Below are 20440 nucleotides of genomic sequence, written 5' to 3'. Positions count from 1 at the left end.
GCTTCAATTTAGCTGAAACCATTTCCTACTAAAAGGAAACAGGCAGATTTAAGTTCTGCAGATTTGTCTGGAGTAAAAGTCCAAACTAACTCTGCAGCATCTCGTGCTCGGGATGAGATCATCTGCTCTGACTCACATTATCGCTTTTCAGATGCCAAAAGTATGACCAAAAGTCATGACTGACTCCCTAATCCCTTCTCCCGCCAAGCAGATCCAACAACAAGCAACGATGTGGCGGGAATTTGACATTTAATTGGCGGCAGATACATCATCCGGTTCAGGTCGTTTACACACTTTGATATAGAAAAAGTTTCACTGACAAAAAAAAAAAAAACTAAGCAAATACATCTTGTTTTCTCCACAAGGAACCCAAAAGTACAGATGATAAATTCACCTGCCAGAATGAAGAACAGTAACTGTGCAACTTCTGTGTTTGTGGTTAAGACATACAACAATAGCACGATGAAGGGAAATCTGTACGACGACAGGAGAGGCCAGAAACAAACATCTGTCCAGTTTCTAGCTGTTTGGCACTATTCCCAAACCTAAAAACAGTTTTACACTCCGTCGTGTGGTTGAATGTCTCCCTCTAGTGTTAAAGGGATTTCTGCTGCGGAAAACTGAATTCCTGCTGTTTTATTTCTACATGCAGGGGGAGGCTGGAGGTTACTCCGAAGAGACATGCACCCTGCTGCTCCTTTTACAACGACGGCTGATAATTCAGATTTCAGACAGATTTCTTCTGAATGATTTAATACTACACTCAATACACAACATCACTGCACAACTAAAGACGAGCGTTAAAAATAGGATCTTTTTTGTCGAAATGAATGGACGCAACCAGCTCACAGTGAGATCTGTCATTTTTGTGACGGTTCTTCATTTTAGGAGATCAGAAGTTAAAAAATATATATACATATAAAAATAAAAAATTTGGGGGAGAAAAAACAACAACAACTGGCCTTTGGACACAAAGTTTCCCTCCATTTGCTGAGATTTCATAAATGGAGACCCAAAGTGTTCAATATCAAATAAATAAAACATGAATGAAATGACTAATGTTACAAATAAATACAGACAAAATGTACAATCTTTAAAAATGGAGCTCAACCTGAAAACTAAATAGGAACAGACTTTGGTGGGGGAATTTTGAAATACAAATAAAAAAGGAGCAGATTTAAAATGGGAGTTTTCTCTTATCTGTTATTGAACACTTTGGATCTTCGGAGCTGAATCTGACTGTTTTATGGGCTGAACTGCAGGTTTGGTCAACATTTAACATCCATTAAAGGGAAAACGGCTAAAGTGGCGTTACAGTTACAGTTCTAGGTAGTAAAGAAAGTTTTGTGAATGTAAACAAAGAATACATCATGTATATATACACATTGCAATCATTACTGCATTTACTTCCAGATAATCTCTGACAGCTTCATTTTTTTTTCCTCATGTGTGTCCGTGTCTCTGTCCAAGGAAGTTCCACCTTCGATAAATCAAACTCTCTCTTCCTCTAATCGTGAATCACGTGTCTATATTCCCGGGGAAACACCAAAAGTGAGTCTGTGAGTGTAACAGGAGCTTTACCGATTTATGACCCTGGACAGGAAGTCATCCAGGAAGTGTTCCTCTTCCTCTTGCCTTTCATCATACCATGGTCTCTGAGCCCGACCCTTTCCCGGTGAAGAAGTCCCAGAAGTTGGTGGTGGGCGACGGTTTTCCCTCCTCCTGCGGCGCCTGCCTCACCCAGATGCTGCTCTCGGTAGAGCTGCTCAGGCTGGAGCAGCTGCCTCCGCCCAGAGAGAGGCCCAGCGGGCCCCTGCGGTCCTGGGGGTCCGGGTCCGGGCCGTGGAGCCGGGAGGAGGAGTGGGCCAGGCTGAGCAGGTTGTGGTGGGAGTGGAACTGACGCATGTGGCGGATGGATTTACCTGCAGGGGCCTCACCTGCAGGGAGCCGACAAAATAAAACATTAGGCGTTCACACAACACTGAAAATTAACAAAATTTGAATTGTGTTCTTCGTTCTGGTACAAAAACAGAAACTAAAGACACTTTCAACTACACAATGTAAACATGGCTCTCTGTAAAAACTTTAATCTGGGTTCTTTTCATGCTCTTTATTTATAATATTTTTTTTTCCCTTCTGTCATAGATGGGCCAGATGTTGGTGATAAAAAAATAAAAGGTGATGTCTCCCTGTCACAGCTAGGTGGTGCTGCTGAAGCATTTATCATCCCAGCACAAACTCAAAAAAAGCCCCTGTCGAAGTGGAACCAAGGTCATTTCTCGTTACTTCCTGTTCTACAGCCAAGCTTCTGCTTTTGGAAACAGTGAAGCAGTTTTGTTTGTTTGATTTGAGTCTTTGATTTCCCTCCAAATCCGACTAGACCATCTGAAGCCGCTGGTGTTTGTTAGCCGATGGGTGGCGTACCGTATCTCGCCTCCTGCCGCTTCCTGTTCTGGTTCAGCTTCAGCACGTTGAGGAACACCTCGCTGGTCAAGCTTCCCTCGCCGCCGCTTCCATCAGGCGGGAAGAGGGGTGAGGGGGGCTCAAGGGGGGACAGACTCCCACTGGAGGCCCCCACAGAGTCCAGGGACGCCCCTGTGTCCCGACGACCCCCCGACTCGCCGCCACTCTCTGCCGTGAGATGGCTGCTGCTGAGAGGAGGCAAGAACAGCGTCAACTGGGCCGTACACGTTTTACAGGTGGGACTGTGACGGCGTCATGCTTACCTGAGTTTCCTACGTAGCAGGTAGTCGATGATGTCCGGGTCGGTCTGGATCAGACTCATCAGGACCTCCTGCTGCACCTCCGCAGACACCTGCAGAAACAAACATCATTTATCATTGTTATTTCTTTTAAAAATGCTGATGGAGGCGTTTGTGTGTGGGGGTAATCACCGTGAAAAGTCTCCTGTGGTTCTGGATCAGGACCAGAGTGACGCTGATGATGGCCGTGCTGTCCTCGATCCCCATCGACTGCAGACTCACCTCTCCTCTTTCCCTCTGCAGCAGGTTCGGCCCGAAGATCACCGCCAGGTTGGCCGCCGTCATCTTGTTTCCAGGAATCTGACGGAGGAGGGAGAGGGAGATGATGACGCTAAACTAAATCTGATTTTCTTTTTTCCAACTTAAAGATGACAAATACAAACAGACTGAGACTGAACAGAAGATGAAAGAAACTGGTTTTTAAAAAAATTTAATTCAAAGGGACGTCACACAAAGTCTGAAGACTTGAGGAGACCTGACCTCCTCGTCGTTGGTGCCGATGGTGTCCTGGGCGAAGCTCTGCACGGTGTGCAGCAGGGTGAGCAGGCGCAGCAGCGTGTCACAGTTGCATGGAGGCAGCAGGTGGAGGAGATGCTGCAGGTAGTGGAGCTGGTCGACCCCCCTCAGCTCTGCAGGAGGAGACGGCTTTAGTTCTCCCTGACTGCTCATGTTTACTGATGCACATTTAGAACTGCCAGGTTTTTCTTTTCATGTTTTTCCTTCCCACAGAATAAATTTGATTTGATTTCAACAGCACTCAAAATGCGGGTGAACGTACGGTTGGCGTGCAGGAAGGCGGGGTAGAGCTCTCTGGGCAGCAGGGGATCGGGCATGTCCCTCAGGAACTCTTTGAGCAGCGCCGCCACGTCGTGCACGCTGTGCTCCTGGTCCAGCTGGACGTCCACCCCCATGTCAAAGTCCTCCCGCAGCTGAGACACACAAATAATCACAACTGATGCAGAGGCATGCCAAACACACACAACATGAACGCACACAGAGGCCAAATAAAGGTGACTCCCCTGAACGAAGCCAAGCGGTTAATTTTATTCTTCCTGTTTGGCCCACGGCCTAAAGTGTGCTTTAGGTTTTGGGCCCTTTGCGTGACAAAACTTTCCTCACCTGTCGCACTCTCTTCTTGGAGCTTCCAACTCGGAAAATGCCCACAGTCTGCAGGCCTGGGGAGACAAACCTCGTTTTTATTGTTTAATCATAATATTTTTGAGGTGCTTTGTTACATGTGGGGAGCTAGAAACGCAGGCGCAGCCTCACCGTGGTTCTCGATGTGACTGCAGCACCTCTCCAGGACTCGGGGCACCTGCCTGTAGATGGGGTTCAGGCTCAGCTTGGTCTGTGTCCGCCCCTCCGACGAGCCGTTTCCCGCCGCCTTCTTCAGCTCCAGCTCGGCCGGGTGGGAGAGCTGCAGCGCCTCCAGCAAGCGGGACTGACTCTCCACCAGGTCGGAGATGGAGTCCACCGACAGGCCTCCCTGCAGCGAGGAGGCAGATTAAAGAGACACAACAGAAGAATGACAAAAGGAGCCAAAAAACAGATTAAGAACGATTCTCGCTCCAGTAAAACGAGTCAGATTTATTCCGTCTGGACCATGAAGGATGACGACAGAGGAAGACGCTGACGTTTAACAGGGACGTGAAGGAGATGAACAGGCCAAACATTTAAAGGGGATGAAGAAGGCATGAAGAAAAGGCTTAAAGGTGGAAGGAACATTTTAAGACGAATGACAAGACGGAATTTGCCACCTAATAAATATTTCAGCCAACATCACAGAAATGACGAACGGCTCGTCTTTGACCTGCCAGTGAGGAGGAATTTCCAGGAGCTCCGAAACGAGAGGAGAGAAGACTCTGAAAGAACTTTTCTCCACAAGAGAATAAGAAAACGACAATAACCATGTGAATATGAAGTTTGCCTCATTTTGGTCGTTCATTTTCTACCGATCATCTTCTCGTCTGTAATAACAATAAAAATATAATTATATCAGCTGCCAACTGATCAGTGAACTGGAACTGAGAGAGACATTCAGTTTAAGTGAAACTAAATTACAGTTTTTAGTGGTGAGGAGAGCATTCAGCTTATCACCTCCTAGAATTTACCGGCTGCTCCTGGATTTTTAGGAAAATAAAGCAAGTTAATGGCCCCACTTAGCTGCAGGCAGCAATTACAGTCAGCTGTAATACTGTTGAACCACAGATGATTAATTGTGTCGTTTGTTTTTTCCTTTTTCTTTGGCTTGTGATTACACAACGTCAGTTGTGTGTTAGATGTTAAACTGAGAAATTCTCCAACTAGAAAATGACAAAACATAAATATGTGAGCTGCTCTTTGCTGCTTTCAGACAGTTTTTTCTTCCTGTTGTCTGTTTTTTTTTTTATCGTCTACTTTCTCTCTTTCATGCACGAGCATTTTGCAACTCATCCAGGTTACCTCAAGACTCCACTGATTATTCAAAGATGATCATCATTCGAGTTAAACTTTGAATGGAGGAGACGTAACGTATCGATGAAATAATAATATGGATCAGATGATTTGGTGCGCTGTTTTTACTGTGCAGCTTTTTCAGGTGCTGCACTTGAACGGCAGGAATAATACTCATTACCAGCTCAACGTAACGACCGTTTCCAGATTAGATGGAGGGAATTGCAGGGTGTGATAGTGACAGACACACACACACACACACACACACAGGACCAACACAGCAAACACACAACTGTGGAAATTGTGAGGAATTTGTTGTCAGAATGTTTACAGCAGGAGATGCAGCCAGAGATTACCAACCTACACACACACACACACACACACACACACACACACACACACAAAGACAAACAAAGTTTTTGCCAAAAGCAGGGAAAAATTTCAGGACTGTTGTACTTGGAGCAAGGTCAAAGGTCACGTAAAGACCAAAGGCGACTTTATGAAGCAACTCTAAAACAGTTTTCATTCTTGTTGCTTTAAGTGTGTAACTGTTACTTTTGTCCTAATAATCCGAACTGTGCCGTTTTGGGGATGTGTTCAGTCTCACCCTCCTCTGTCCTCGGCCGGTGTTGTCCATAAACGTGGGCGACAGCGGTTTGTTCTGGTTTTCGAAAACCGTCGCCGGGGCCACCGAGTTGGCGGACGGCGAGCCAGAACTCCCGCCCGTGATGGACGGGGCGCCGACCAGGGGCTTGTTCCCGTTAAAGAATTGACGCTTCTCGGCACGGAAGCGCAGGATACTGGCCTCCAGGTCCAGGCAGTCGCGCCGGCTCTCCTTCAGGGCGTCCTGCCGCAGCTTGTAGGCCCGGTCGTTGGCGATGACCTGGGAGAGGGGGATGCCGAACGCCTTCGGAGCCGATTCTGAGGGAGGAGGAGATGAAACAGGAGCAAAAAGGAGACGAGTGAGACATGAAAAGCCAAAAGGAGATAGTTTATATCTAACTGAGTGCTAGTGGTGCACTTTGATCTCTGCAATTTGCAACTTGAAATTTTATTGTTGAGGCAAAGATGGTAACTTTTGTCCTGAATTGAACTCCAGAGTTTTTTAAAAAAGGACGTCAGTGAATAAAAATATCTCCCAGTATTTCAGGAAGAACTGATAAAAGCAGCGTGTGTGAGTGTTTCCGTTTGGTTGCTTTCACAACAGTTACCATAACAGGGAGCCGTGTTGTGTTAGCAAACTGGCAGAAATCAGGCCTGGATGTTTGGAAAAAAATGAAATAAAATCTGTCTTCACCTCGAAAGCCCGACAGAAATGATTAAAGCGTTCTCAGTGTCTCCATATCAGGAAAACCTTTCAGAGGAGAAATACACATATTTGGTATTTTTTTAATCTATTCAGATCCCACAACATCTGAGCTGAAATTGCCTCATTTATTTGAAGCCTCATTTTAAATGTTGAATTGAATAAATCCTTAAGTAGACATCTTAAAAGATGAGCAATATTTGAATAATTCTTCATTGTTTTGTTGAAGTGTTGAAAGAACTATTATCAGAATAGACTTGTCATCTTTTTTGGGGGGTGGGGGTGTTGTTGTAAATCAGAGTCTGGAGCAGAACTGGTCTTATTTTATTTTCAGAACACATTTCTGTCTGCTGAGCTTTTATCTTTTTATATATTAATTTATTTTTAGAAATAACGGGCGGACTAATGAGGAGTTACAGGTCTGTGGAGACAGCTCAGAAAGACTGCGTGAACTAAACCAGCCGTAATTTTCTCAGAATGTGTCATGTGATTTGCTGTGAAGTAAAATATTTCACATCAATAAAACTCAGACAGAGGTGGACAAAAATGACTGATGATGAAATCGATGTGCAAGTGTGTTAAATTTCGAGCGCAGAGAGGAGGAGGAGGTTGGAGAGGACGAGCGGTATAAGAAGAGTCTGGATGGATGTGAAGAGCAGGTTAGGGAGGGATAACCAGATAATCCTGTTAGAGCGGCCACAGTCACAAGCCAGACATCACACTGGGACCGACGCACAAACACGACCTTCATCACCGCAACCATTCAGGCTTCGCTCCGATCTGGCACAGCCAAAAGGATTAGATCGAGAACAGCAACAACAAAAAGTTGGATGACGAAACAAGTCAGACATTTCCAAAAGCAAAAAGACGATCGTCTGCAAAGAGTTGCACACAAAATGCTTTGAGTTACAAAGTATTTTGTGTTCCTTTGAAACAAGTTTGTCTGATAACTTTCTCTACACAGAAAAAAATGTAAATATAAAATGGACATAAGATATAAAATAACTGTCAGAGACTCAAACACAGAAACAGACTCTTCGGATTCTACATTTGTCACTCACATGTCGGCACCCAGAAACACTGAGCAGATTAATCAGGCTGCGTCTAAACTTACACACTCACATTCAAAGAATCGTGAACACACACACGACAACACACACGTGCACACGCTCACACCGCGGCGAGGAGAGTCCCAAGCAGGTCAGACAGCCGAGGCGGACTGGCAGGACGCCCTGCAGAGGCCTTAAGGCTCAGGTGGTGTGACTGGAAACTGTCACCCTTCTGTTAATTAAACTGCATCTCAAACACACAAAGATTAGTGTACGGTGGTTGGAAATGTATTTCTGCTTCGGTGCTTTCAATAAAAATGAAACTCACTTGAATTAAAATACGTATGATTTATTCCCATCTCCACTGGAGGCTGCGAGGCGAGAAATTTGTTGATAATTATTTCTGTACGGGGAAATTAAAAACATCAGCGGCTGCCTTTTTTTTTTTCTTCCTCCACCTGGAGTTTAAAACATGAGTCATTTGGCTCTTAAGAGCTATCACACTTTTTCTCCTCACACCTACACCACCCAGAGTAACCCGGTGCATTTAAAAACAAACTGCTCTGACCATCAATAGCTGGTTAAAGATGTTTGACAGCGTCAGTTCTCGGCTTCTTATTTGTGCAGATCTGATCACTTCTCTTTGCCTTAATTTTGAAATTACTTTTAATTTGGGCCTTCTGGAATTTAAAAAAAAAAAAAAAAAGTTCTTTTTCATCCTTTCAACTTTGAATAATTGAGTAAATATCTCAGTTTTTACTTAAATTTTACAAAATTCAAACAAAAATATAGAACTTCCCAATAAAAATGAGTTTATGGAGTCCAAAACAGACAAAATGTAAAGTGAGATCATACATAATTATTAATTACTAACGTGCTCAGTTTTATTCTTGACTTATTGAATGATCTTTTGCTGCCTTTCGTTTTTTGAGGGAACGTTTTCTAAAATCCAGTTTCCACATTAAAGGTAAAACGAATGTGTCTGACTGCTTTCTGCCTGATTTCTGAGGAATTCCACGCTTTCTTCTTTAATGTTTCGGAGTCTCATGGGGAGTCTGTTGCTGGAAGACTGAAGGAGTTTTATATTTAGATGTCACCACACAAGCAGCTGGACGATGATATTGGTCCTCGGGGCGGCTTTGTCAATTTTAGTTATCACAGATTGCCGCCCCCCCCCCAGCTTCTGACCATCAGCTGACCTTTTTTCCTGCAACACAAAGTCTGAAGAAGCTGGAGGGAAGCCAAAGCTGCAGCTCCAGAGGCTCATAAAAACTCAAGGTGGAAGAAGCCCTTTCTGAAATGCCCATTTTGGCCGTCGCAGAGATAGGATTGTGTTTTTGAAACAAACAAACAAAAAAAAACCAAAAAAAAAAAACCCTCCACCTTCTCAGCTCCACCTAACATTTGCTTTAAATGTTAAATATATTTCAAATGTGGTCCTTTTCATCATACGATGTGTCTCACAGGTTCTCCAAGAGGATTTTTAGGAGGAATCAAAAGGGGTGAAACCAACACAATGAGATGATGACACGACGACACAACAAGATGATGTGGCGGCTTCGTTTGGAAAAAAAAAAAGAGGGGGGGGTTTCCAGAAAATACTTGGCAGGCATCGACACAGTGACGGCAAACCGAAGAGGAAATATATACCACGACCTGCTGCAGCCTGCGTCGGCAGACGACTCTGCTTTTTATTCTGCTTTTAATGCTTTTAGCTCATCGTAGACTCACACTACGTACAGCAGCCTTCACCTGGGAATAACTGTTGTGTATTCACACACACACACACAACGTTTAGCCGTGTCATTGTCAGTAATCCAGTTGCAGTTAATCTGCTACCTGCCGATCCCTGAAGGCTGCACCGTCACATCGGAGGCCGAGCCGGCAGGAACGCTGCCAGGCCCCAATGTTCTGTTTTCATTAGCAGAGTTAGCTCCAGCTAAGTCCCTGCAGGCTGGATTTACAGACCTGTGTCTGTGTGTGTGTTTTGGCTTGAACCTTGCCCTGCTGTGATAATCACCTGGGAATAGAGAACATCTGAGTTTGGGGTCACATTGGCGGCTCGGAGAGAGAAGAAGAAGAATTAAGTAGAAAAAAAAAAAATCTAAATTTTATGAACTATAAAGAAGAAAAGGGCAAATAAATAACTAAATTTCAATTTCTACAGAAAAGTGTAGGCACCCTGAGCCTGATTTATTTATCTTGTATTAATAACTTTCTGGATTTCTTTAATCTGTAAAATTGCAGCTATTCAATTCATTTGCTAAATCACAACTGTATTTTAAAGGATTTTATATTTCTTTTCCAGCATTAACAGCCGTTGATGTGTAAAGAAGGAGAAAAAGGTTGTATTGTCCTAATTCTAACGAGAAGACAAAACAAAAGTCTGCTGGAGAAAGTTCCTGCTGACTGATGGGATGTTTTCATTTTATGCTGAACTCCTCCAGACATTCGCTATGCAACGTTGGCAAAATTTACATTTTTAGCTTTGGCTACTCAAAATTCGATTGTATAGTTATAAAAGAGGACACAAACTAGAGGTGGAGATGAGATGATGACACAATGTGAATGTGACACACTGTGTTTGCGTACGCAGCGTGACTGTGCAGTCTGAGTTGATTCATCATTTTAAAAAACAACTGGATGAAACAGCCTGAGTGAGTCAGTCTGCAGCTCTTCTGCTTTGTAAACACCGTCTGAAGGACAGGCGGCCCGTCGGTGGGCGTGCGGTCACAGGGAAACACATTCACATGGGAATGTGGATGTGGCTTTTTAAAAAGGACCAGCAGCGGCCTCACCTCGCTCTTTCTTCTCCTTAGAAAATGAGTCGAACTTCCTGCGTAGTGATTTCCTCCTCTTGCGTATTTCTGTGGGGAGAAAAACACAAAAAGAAAAAATCCACCGTGAATAAAAATGTTGATACTCAAGCATGTGAAACATTGAGGCCTGCGTGCCCTTCATTTAATTTGACACATCAGCGCGCAGTTCTTTTTTGTGCATTTCCATTTCTGTTGCTCGTTGAGGAGATCTCATCTGTACATGAAAGAAATAATCATCTCCCGCTTTAGATGAGCTCTCTCTCTCCAACGCACAATTAAACCGCCCTCATTGTGACCTTTTACTCTTTCAGTTATTATCTTTAGTCCTGAAAGCATCTACGTCTTCCTCGGCTCTATGAATAGCGTGAAGCTTTTGAATAGACTGGACCTTGTAGTTTGTTTGAATAGCTCTTAGCCTAATGGCTGTACTGGCCAGAACAAAAGGCCGAGGTCTGTATACATGTCCATCTCTTCATGTCATGTAAATATATTTAAAGGGGCTCCGTATAAAATAAATGAATACAAATATTTCTAAAGAGCGCATGTTCTCCCTTTCACGAGCTATAACTTATTATTTTTAATATTCAATCTGTGCACAGTTTGGATTTTCCTGCTTCATGCAATTAAGTGTAAAATTCAACGCTCGACATGCAAAGAATGCAAACAGCAGCGTTACAAATGAAGCCGTAAACGCACACACGGATGGAAAACTCTATTTATGAGGAACATGTGTATGCTTCGCTGCAAAAGTTCGATTTCATTTCACTTTTTCAACATTTCAACGCAGGTTTCTGTCGAATAGTCGATTGTTTGGGTTCGTAGAGCTGCTGTTTAAAAAAAAACTGAGAAATGAAAATGCACAAATTCAAGGTTCGGTCTGTTCCCTATTAAGGAGCGAATGGAGATCGTTACAGTCGAAATATTCATCTGTTGCTCTCTTCGCTCGTCATCAGGACAATTCTGCTGAAAAACTGGTGGTGTTTATGTGCTAATGCCTGTGGGTGTTTGTGTGCCGTCAGGATAAAAAGGGTCAAATTCCCATGACTACAGGAAATGAAAGTTTATTTCCAAAGTGCGTGACCCCTCCCACCACACACACGCCACCTCCAGCTCAGGCTGATCTCCTAAAAGCAACACACACATGTATGAACTCAGTGATTACATAACCTACATTCACAGGACTAAAGACACACAAAAGGAAAACAAACTCGAGGCTTCCAAGGCTCGCATACTTTCCCCGACTTTTGCATCATTACTTGGTTGGAAAAGTTGGACTTGAATGCATCACGATAACACACACAAAAAAAAAACAACATGAATGAAACGCTCTCCTTCTGTTTTCACAGCTTAGCTTTTGATTTGGAGCTTTAACAATTCAACACCTGCTGATGAAAGATAAATAAGGCGCAAAATTCATTTGACAACACAACAGACTGTTTGGGGTTAAAATAAATATTGTGTCAGGGTCAGAGGATGTTTGTTACCATGGTTACAGCAATAAACACCATGTTAAGGTCACGGGACAGTTGTAGTTCGGGATAAGAGAAAACAAATCTGTTTGAGACGTGGGCCAAATGCCCTCTGACCTCTGACCGACACAAATTTTCTTCCTCTTGATTGACAGACGTCAGGAAGTTTAACTTATTCAAGGAAAGCAATTTGAAAACAAACGAGGAAACAAGTGAGAAAAAGAAAGTGAGGGAACAAATGAGATGAGAGCACACGGGGCCGTGCGTCCAAAGAAACTGGAGAGGATTCCTCTTTCAGCTGAAGCAGCGAGAGGAAAGACAGTAAAGAAAGATCTCTGTGATATAAGAGAATAAGTGGAGGAGAAAAAAACAAAAACAAAAAAAGCCCCGTGGGCAAAAGTAACAGAAGCCTGAGATGGGTGAGGGGGGGGAGGGAGGGGTGGGGGTGATGCTGAGACCGTGAAAGGCCGAGCGGACTCTCATCCCGGGGGAGAAATCGAGGGAGAAGATTCCCACACTTACTGAAAGAGCTCTTTGTCTGCAGGCCAGATGTCTAAATTCTAATGAAATTAAAATACAGAGCACATAAAGATCTTCACATTTTTTTTAAGTAAAAAAAAAAAGAAACAATAATCAGAAATGATTTAAATGAAGCTCGTCTGCAGAAAGAGAAACTGTTGATCTGTAGAAAACAGCCCAGATATTAAATCTGTGTTTTCATGATGTTGATCGTTTGATGATTCTGAATAAAAATCATCGTCCGCCTCTTCCCACCACCTAACAGCATCATTTCCAAAGAAAGCGAGGAGGGGATGTTTGTTTTGTTCACAGGCCTCCCTCCCTCCCTCCCTCTCTGGGTGGGTGGTGTCCAAGTTGTGAGGCTGCTGCTTACAAACCACAAATTTAAGTCTTTCTCCAATCAGGGAACACATGGCGCCCAGTCTGGAATAATCGGACGGCCGAATCGGATCGACGAAATGACGAAGAGGTCGATCCATCTGACAGGTTCGAGCAGCAAGCAGGAAGCGATTCCAACCGTTTTCCCATGAAGTTTGCCTTCTTCCTGAACCCTGTCCTGGTGGGAGACGAGCATGATTTCCCAAAAGCCGGCAGAGTCTCACAGGATGCTCGCCGGTCTCATCGAGTTTCTTTAAGATGAGCGAGTGATTACAGATAATTCAAGTCCCATTTGTCTTCCCCGTTCTGTTTTGGTACGGCACGTTGGTGCTGCGGGTTCGAACCCCGGGCCTGGAAATAGCCTGACGACCTGATTATGGGTACAGATGATCGATGGGCATTTTATTGTGAGACTTTGGTTAAAAGTCGTTAAAAGCCATTTAACATGCATTTCCCCTCACTACTGCCTTGAATATCATGAAATGAGTGTTTACAGATATCCCAAGAATGAAATAAAGATTTTGTGATATTTAAATAGTTCAATTTGATTTGATAGTTCACAGACTTCTCACATTTACACGCGTCTGAAATGCTCTTTGGATCACACACGGATGGAGCTTTGAGAAAGAGTAAAGTGGTTGTACTCCGTTTTTGGCGGTTCAGACGTCGGGGGAATTAAAATGTCCAGCTGCTGATGAGGAACAATGGATGTTTAACTATGCGGAGAGAAAAGCAGCTTGCATACCGTGTGGTCCCGCAGGAATAAAGCTACTGACAGATAACACACACATCAATTCTGAAATCAGCTGTGTTTGTTTCTCCAAACTACCGACCCCTCGGCCTCCCCGAAGGTGTCTGAGAAATTAACGGCCTGTTTGTGAAACTATCTGGCTTTATTGGCCGGATTTAGTGCTTCAGAGTTCAGACGGATCAGGCGATATTTCAAAGTGGGGAGTAGAAGAGCAACTGTTGCGAAAGTAAACAGCAGCGGAGGAGAAGTTTCCAGGTATTTCCTGCTGTTACTGGAGATTAATGTTCGACAGAGTTTGGTTTGCGTCTGTGTTGCTGTCCATTTGTAACCGCAGATATCACAAAAGACAACAACAACAACACCGCTTGTGTGTTTAAAGTGCTTAAATTAACCTTCATTTGAGCTGAAAAATGTTCATTCCTAACAGTTGTATCTGCTTCTTATCTGAACGAGATCCAAAACAGACTCAGAGATGAGAAATGATCCACTGAAACGAGCTCTCTGGAGATATTAAGTGAGAAATGTGCACCAATAAACACACTTAGCATCCTGCAACCTTTGGTTATCATGTCTGAAGGCTCGGGGGAATAATATTAAATCTCATCTCTCTCTGCAGGAAAAGCAGCAGACAAATTAAAAAAATATCTGATATTTTTTGGGAAAATGACCACAAGAGACGAGAATGTGGGCTAAAATGTGCAGTAACACAAGTTTGTCGTCGTACCTCGTGGGATGCTGATCTTGAAGTCCAGGTCCCGCTCCTCCAGGTGGTACAGCGCCACTTCCTGTAACCTGGCCCGCTCCAGCTCCGACAGGCTCTGGATGGGCACCGGCTGCAACCGCACGCTCTGACCCAACATGGTCGCCCACGTGTGGTCCCCCTGCCGAGAGGTTGGCGGGGAAAGAACGTAAAGGCCGTTAATCACAACCAGCTCACACACTTTTATCTATGTACAACAAATTTTCTGCCAGCAATTTAACCATAAAAGACGAAACGGGAATCTGTGCTGGCTGTAATCAGTCAACATTATCAACCAACCATCAAGTTGTCAAAGGAGCAAAACCCTAAAAAGGCAAAACAGAAAAAAGCAAAAAAGGGACTCATCAGCACTCAACTCCTAACAAGACATCAAGCTTTAGGCTACAACATGTTTCCCTGTTGGCCAAATAATTTTCAACATCTAAGTGTTCTTATTACAAAATGTCAAGAGGTCAAAATCAAACCTTTTCCTTCCTCGGTAGCATCGTAGCTTTAAGATTTAATGTTCAGGGCCTTTGTCCTTCGAGACAAACATGAAAATAAAAAGACGCCGTGGTTTTTTGGTCGTTCATTTACTTCTGAGCTTTTTAAATTTTCCTTTGTCTGATGTCCTTCACATTTCTGCACGACGATTGTTAGTGTCAGTCTCTGGAGAGCTGCTCCCATTTAATACTCGAGGTGTGGATATAAAACCGAGTGCAGCCTCGTCACGTCTGAGAAAACAGCCTGGAATACCACATTTACCAGACAATCACAACACAAAGTGTAAGAGTAGCTTTAGCAAACAGAGAAGCAGGATATCCTGCGCAATCAAGCAATCGTTTTAATATTACAGTCGATCCACACAAACACAACACCACCACACTGACAAATATTAGTGGGTGAAAACATTTGTGTCTCCCACTGGACGGATGGAAATTGTTATGTTGTCCTTTCTCTAATCTGAAACAGATGTGTTTCATTTTTATTTTTTCCTGCATGGACCTGTTGAGTTCATGCAATTATCCGACTGGCAGAAATGTTTTAGCCGGCTGAGCTCCAGTTAATGAAGTTTGGGAAGGCAACGGTGCGACTTGACCTTCTTTTCTTTTCCCCACGCAAAGATTGTTCTGGTTTAATCTTTGTTTTTATAATTTAAACCGTCAGGGTTCGAACGGTGATTTAAGCCAACGTTTGTCTGAAGGCTTCAGGTAGACAGGGAGCACTAAAGACGGAGCGATAACAGAAAGAAGAAAAAAAAGAAAACAGAAACGGAGTCGGAGGGAAAGCCTGAGGGAGTGGAGGCGGTGTGTTTGATGGAGTGATGCTGCGACCGCGTGCTAACAAGATCCAGATCTGAGGTCTGTGTCTACTGGAGTAAAAAGTGAGTTTAATTCATGTGTGGACAGGCACCCGTTCAGAAAACATGATGCAGATACTGAATAAAGAGCAGGAATCCTCAGAAATGATGATTTCACCGCTCACATCTCGACTTTCTTCAGGATGGCGTATTTAACAATGTGCTGAATTAAAGTTTAAAAAACACACACATGCAGACTTCTGCTGCTCCTGATCACAAAATCTCAGCCTGCCGTGCTACATTCGCTTCCTCCCACATGGGAAACGACGGAAATGTCGCCAGAAGCAGCCAGAGTCGGAGATCTGGCACATTTGGGAACTGAGACTGATACGTTACAATGTGCGGTGAGAGTTTCATCATCGTGTAAAAGAGTCAGACAATGCCCTGAATTTCCTCCCGAAAAACTATTCCAGGATTTATTACCTTGAGCCACAAATGAAAGCTTTACTGTTCTGAGCCCTGATGGACCTCTTCCACAGTCTGCGTTCCCCCACACGGCCTCAGCACTTACAGGAAGATGCTGCGTTCAGGGGGGCTCAGCGTCTCCACATGTCTGTAATTGAGAGGGCCTCTCTCGGCCCCCACAGTGCAGCCTGATTGGGGGAAGATTGCTCGGGCCTTAATGCTAAATGTAGCCAGACAGAGCGCTGAAGCTGAAACCTGTCTAGAGAAGAGAACTTCTGCGTCGTAAACATTTCCGTTCTTCTGTTTGTACGTTCATCCAAATATGAACAGCTTGACACGTCGTTCCTCAAACGTAAGCAGCTGGTTATTTTAGCTGAAGCTTAATGATGGCGCTGGCATCGCTGATCACTGTTGTTACATAACGTGCTCGACGCTCTGCGATTTGGCAATTTCATTTTTAATCAGCGACTCTGGTGTGGAATATTCTTGAGCCAGTCGGACGTGAACTCAGATCTGATGCGCTGCGGTCACACTATTGTCAGTCACTCGGCCTCAAACATGACGGATTTGCTTTACTTATGTGTGTCTAATGTGCTTCATCAAGTGTTGTTTGGCCTCTTTGTTGTATTTGTTTTTTGTGTGGCGAAAACACGTCAACACATTCAATTCAGTATATTTTTGACCAAACTGCTGTGGTGCCTCAAACCTGAGGGGGGGGTCATCTCATCCCAGTTTTCAGAGATTCAAGATTTTCTGTCCAGTTGTGCGTCAGTAAAAAAGGAACAATGAAGTTAGACAATTCAAATCACACAATGTGACGGGGAAATGGAAGCTGCAACACAAAAACAAATGCACACAATCTGTCGGCTGTACAAGTTGTTCAATGGCTTTTGGAAAAATAAAGATTGCCTCTCTCTACTCAAAATAGTAAAACATTACTTAACAAGAACAAGAAACTTTAGAACGGAAACAAAAGAAAGTTATTCAGCTTCAGATTCCGTTGGTTGCTGGTGTGGCTGTCCAATCGAGTGTCCGCCATTTTGTCCTGAATTTGTAAACCGCCGTTTTCATGAAGTGACTGAATTAAAACATCCCCAAGCCCCAAAACATCCGAACGAACATGTTTCTGTCACTGTTTTTTAAAAATGAGCTAAAAGGCTAAACGTGTCTGTGATTACACACGTTTTTGTGTGCAGCGATGATCCCCCAATCATCCAAGTGGGCCAACACAACGAAGACAAAAATAAATTACGGTGGAAGTTACCGTGTTAATATTTGTTCCACATGAAGTCGTGAACGAGCTCATATTGTGTTGTGTCTCCTTGAATTGACTTTGATGTGCAACAATCTCATTTTGCCTCATGTAATCTGAGATTATTGCCCCCCTGGATTATGACATGACAGACCAGAGCTCATGTGTGATTAAATTTCTGTCTTATCACATTTTTGCCTTTAATGGCACAAACACACACACACACACACACGTTGGTCTTTCTCCAACTACAGTCTTCACTGCGGCCTTTACGAGCTTTTTGCTGCTTTGCGACAGTAAAAGTTTACCGAAAGCTCTTTCAAACAAGTCGGGATCAAACTAACAATACATCAGCTGACCTGCTTCTCCCCTCACGGCTCATTTCTCACCTCAGCGCTCGAGGAGAAGTCCAGATCTGGTTTAAGAAGCAGGAATGACGCACGAGTCCGTATCAGAAAGATAAACGGACTGTAAGTTAGCTCATTTTAAAGGTTTATGAGCCGCTTGGTGAGTCAGATGAGTCATCGTCTCACTTCCTTCTGTCTGATGAGAACATTAGTGTTTTCATTTCATTAATTAGGCGCCGCGGCCGGTCTCATTATGAAGCTCTCAAGAACACATCACAACTGGGCCTTGGGTGCATTAGTATTCAGAGGTACACACACACACACACACACACACACACACACACACACACACACACACACGTCAGACAGGCAGCACTAATAGGCCCCTTGGCAGCTCTAAAGTCTTCAGGCTGAGCCACAGAGATGCAGCAGCCCTGTTGTGTCACTTCTGACTTAAGTGGTGCACACAAACACACACACTTATACCCAGACAGTTTAGAAGGGGATGACAAACGCTGACAAATGTGCGAGCGTGGCGTGTTTTTGTGCGTTTGCGTTTCAGCGCTCAGTCAAAAACGACACCAAAAGTTTCATTCAAACTTAACGTGGCCGTTTTCTCTAACACACACACACACACAATTTTGTTACACAACTCCTCCAGCCTCATTTTGCAGGAATTAATTGTGTAACCTTGTTTACTGCCCTAAAAAAAAAAAAAAGAAAGTGTTTTTGAATGTGGCAAATTTTATCTAATAGAGCTCCTGTAAGTTTTAAAAAAGGCAATTTGTGTTTTCCAAAATAATAAAAACAACCCCAAAAAAGAAGAAGCAGCTCATATTATAAATAAATCAAACGTTTGTGTGATTCTGGACTGATTCAACAAACTAAAGTCCTGTCAGAAAACAATTCATTTACTGGTTATCACAAAGCACATTCAGATTTGACAGTTGAATTAATCAAAACCTCAGCTTCAGAATTTACTGAATATCAGTTAAATGTTAGTGTAGTTTCAAAATACAAACATGAAGCAGAAACAAAAACACTTTTCTTATAGCGTAACTTACGCAGTTAAAATCCCCGTCAGCTTCGTCTATCCAAACTTCGCTCAGACACTCGAGCACATCTCAACACTGAGCTGAATGAGAGGACCAGCAGCTGAAGTAGCAAGTGAGCGAGGGAGATAGAGACAGACTGAAAGAGAGAGAGAGAGCGAGAAGGGGAAGGTTGGGGAGTGAGTTAGATTAAAAAGAGGAGGAGGAGCGTCACATGCTGACTTAACTTCCAGAAGCTGAAAACGTAAACACAAGAGGAGGAAAAAAAAAAAAAAAAAAGGAGGAGAGACAAAAGGCAGGAGGGAAGAACAGTAGGAAGCAAGGATGGAAGGAAGTAATGAGGAGTTAGGAGGCAGGGAAGTAGATATGAGAGAGGAGACAAAGAGCCGGGAAAGAAAAGGAAGAAGTGAGGGGAAGGAAGAAAGGAAGTGAGGAAACGAGGCAGCAAGGGTGGAGCGAAGGAAACAAAGTAGGACATTAGGATGTAGGGAAGGAGAGAGGGAGCGAGGAAGTGAATTCATAAAAAGGAGAGGAAGTCGGGAAAGGCAGCAGAAGGAGGCAGGAGGGAAGGAGAGAGAGAAGTGAATGAGGAAAGTAGATAAGGGTGAAGGCAGGAACAGAGGAAGGAGGAGATAGGGAGCAATTTAAGGAGGTGGGACAGGAGGAGGTGGGATAAGGGAAGGAGAGAAGGACACAGGGAGGAAGAGGTTAGGAAAGGAGAGCAAAGAGGGAGCAGAGGAAGAGAGAGAAGGAGAGGTAAGCCCAGTGGGAGAGAGAGAGGAGGATTAAACGGCGGGATAAAAGCTCTATAAAAAGGACAGGAGGAGGGAAGGGAAGGAGAGAGGGAAGGAAGCACTGCACCGAATCAGCTGATCTAACTCTGCGAGCTGACTGACTCTTTTTATTTCTGACTGAAAAAATATTCCATCTTTTCTTCTGTCCGTCTCAGGTGGACAGTTAAATGTGACATTATGTTTGAGTCATTTTTGTGGGATTACAGTGATAATCTGCAGGAATTACAGTGAATCAGCACCTGGCTGAGTTCGGCCCGTCAGTGTTTGCTGCCGGAAAATTCAGGCCTGCGATTCAGATTCTGTGTGTGTGTCTGTCTGTCTGTGTGTGTGTGCGCGCGTGTTTGTGTCAAAACAAGCCTGGAAAATGTCTGTCAGCACTCCAGCTGTGTGACCCAAAACATGGATGACACGGCGACCTTCTGACCTCTCAGTCGGACCCCGACAGAGTTCAGGTTTCATGTCCCCGACTTTCTAATGAGGTCGGACGGGTAAACAAGTCAGGACACAAAGCTTAAGAGGCGCGCGCACACACACACGCACACAGGAGGGAGACTAAACAAAAACAGTTGGAAAATTAGGCCGGACAAAAACTCTGACGGCCTGTTCTTCACTTCTCGCTGCCAAAAAGAATATACACCGAGTTTAACTTTAACTCTAAAATTTACAATCCAAACAGCAGCTGGGTCCAGAACAAATATTTGGGTCTGGACTGAAAAAGGATGCAGACTTCAGTCTTTGCATGTAAATGATGCATTTGGTTGGTAAGAGCAGAGCACCGTCCCGGTCAGACTGCCATGGAATCACACCCAAGACGCTAAAATTCAAATGAAACCCCTTCAGACAACCTCTTATTAAACGTTTGAATATTCTATCAAATGAATGAAGACAATGGCCCTCATGTAATGTGCTTATTACTGTAGAACTAATCTTGACTTGTGACCTTTGACCTCTGGCCTGTCCCTTTTTTTTTTTTTCTCCCCCCCATCGATTTCATGGATCTCACAC

At 43.8% G+C, this 20440-nt stretch overlaps 1 protein-coding gene across 3 annotated transcripts in view; it reads right to left on the bottom strand.

The window, feature by feature from the left end:
- Nucleotides 1–1442: 1442 nt before the first annotated feature.
- Nucleotides 1443–20440, bottom strand: part of arhgap36 (Rho GTPase activating protein 36) — a 31591-nt gene continuing 12593 nt past the window's right edge. Inside the window, exons 1-12 of one of the 3 annotated variants that reach the window (XM_029526844.1) lie at nt 18654–18831; nt 14211–14367; nt 10349–10417; nt 5803–6116; nt 4032–4248; nt 3882–3937; nt 3541–3691; nt 3243–3391; nt 2895–3062; nt 2727–2815; nt 2425–2651; nt 1443–1937 (exon numbers count right to left, since the gene is read on the bottom strand). In XM_029526844.1, coding sequence (XP_029382704.1) covers nt 1642–1937; nt 2425–2651; nt 2727–2815; nt 2895–3062; nt 3243–3391; nt 3541–3691; nt 3882–3937; nt 4032–4248; nt 5803–6116; nt 10349–10417; nt 14211–14346 — 1872 coding nt within the window. In that variant the 5' untranslated portion in view covers nt 14347–14367; nt 18654–18831 and the 3' untranslated portion in view covers nt 1443–1641. Of the gene's footprint in view, nt 1938–2424; nt 2652–2726; nt 2816–2894; nt 3063–3242; nt 3392–3540; nt 3692–3881; nt 3938–4031; nt 4249–5802; nt 6117–10348; nt 10418–14210; nt 14368–18653; nt 18832–20440 lie in introns of those variants that run through there. The other 2 variants (XM_029526842.1, XM_029526843.1) reach the window with 2 other exon arrangements.

The sequence above is a fragment of the Echeneis naucrates genome, chromosome 18 (genome assembly GCF_900963305.1).
Source record: "Echeneis naucrates chromosome 18, fEcheNa1.1, whole genome shotgun sequence".
NCBI lineage: Eukaryota > Metazoa > Chordata > Actinopteri > Carangiformes > Echeneidae > Echeneis > Echeneis naucrates.
The sequence above is the reverse complement of the archived record's forward strand: the minus strand, read 5'-3'. Positions and strand labels throughout refer to the sequence as shown.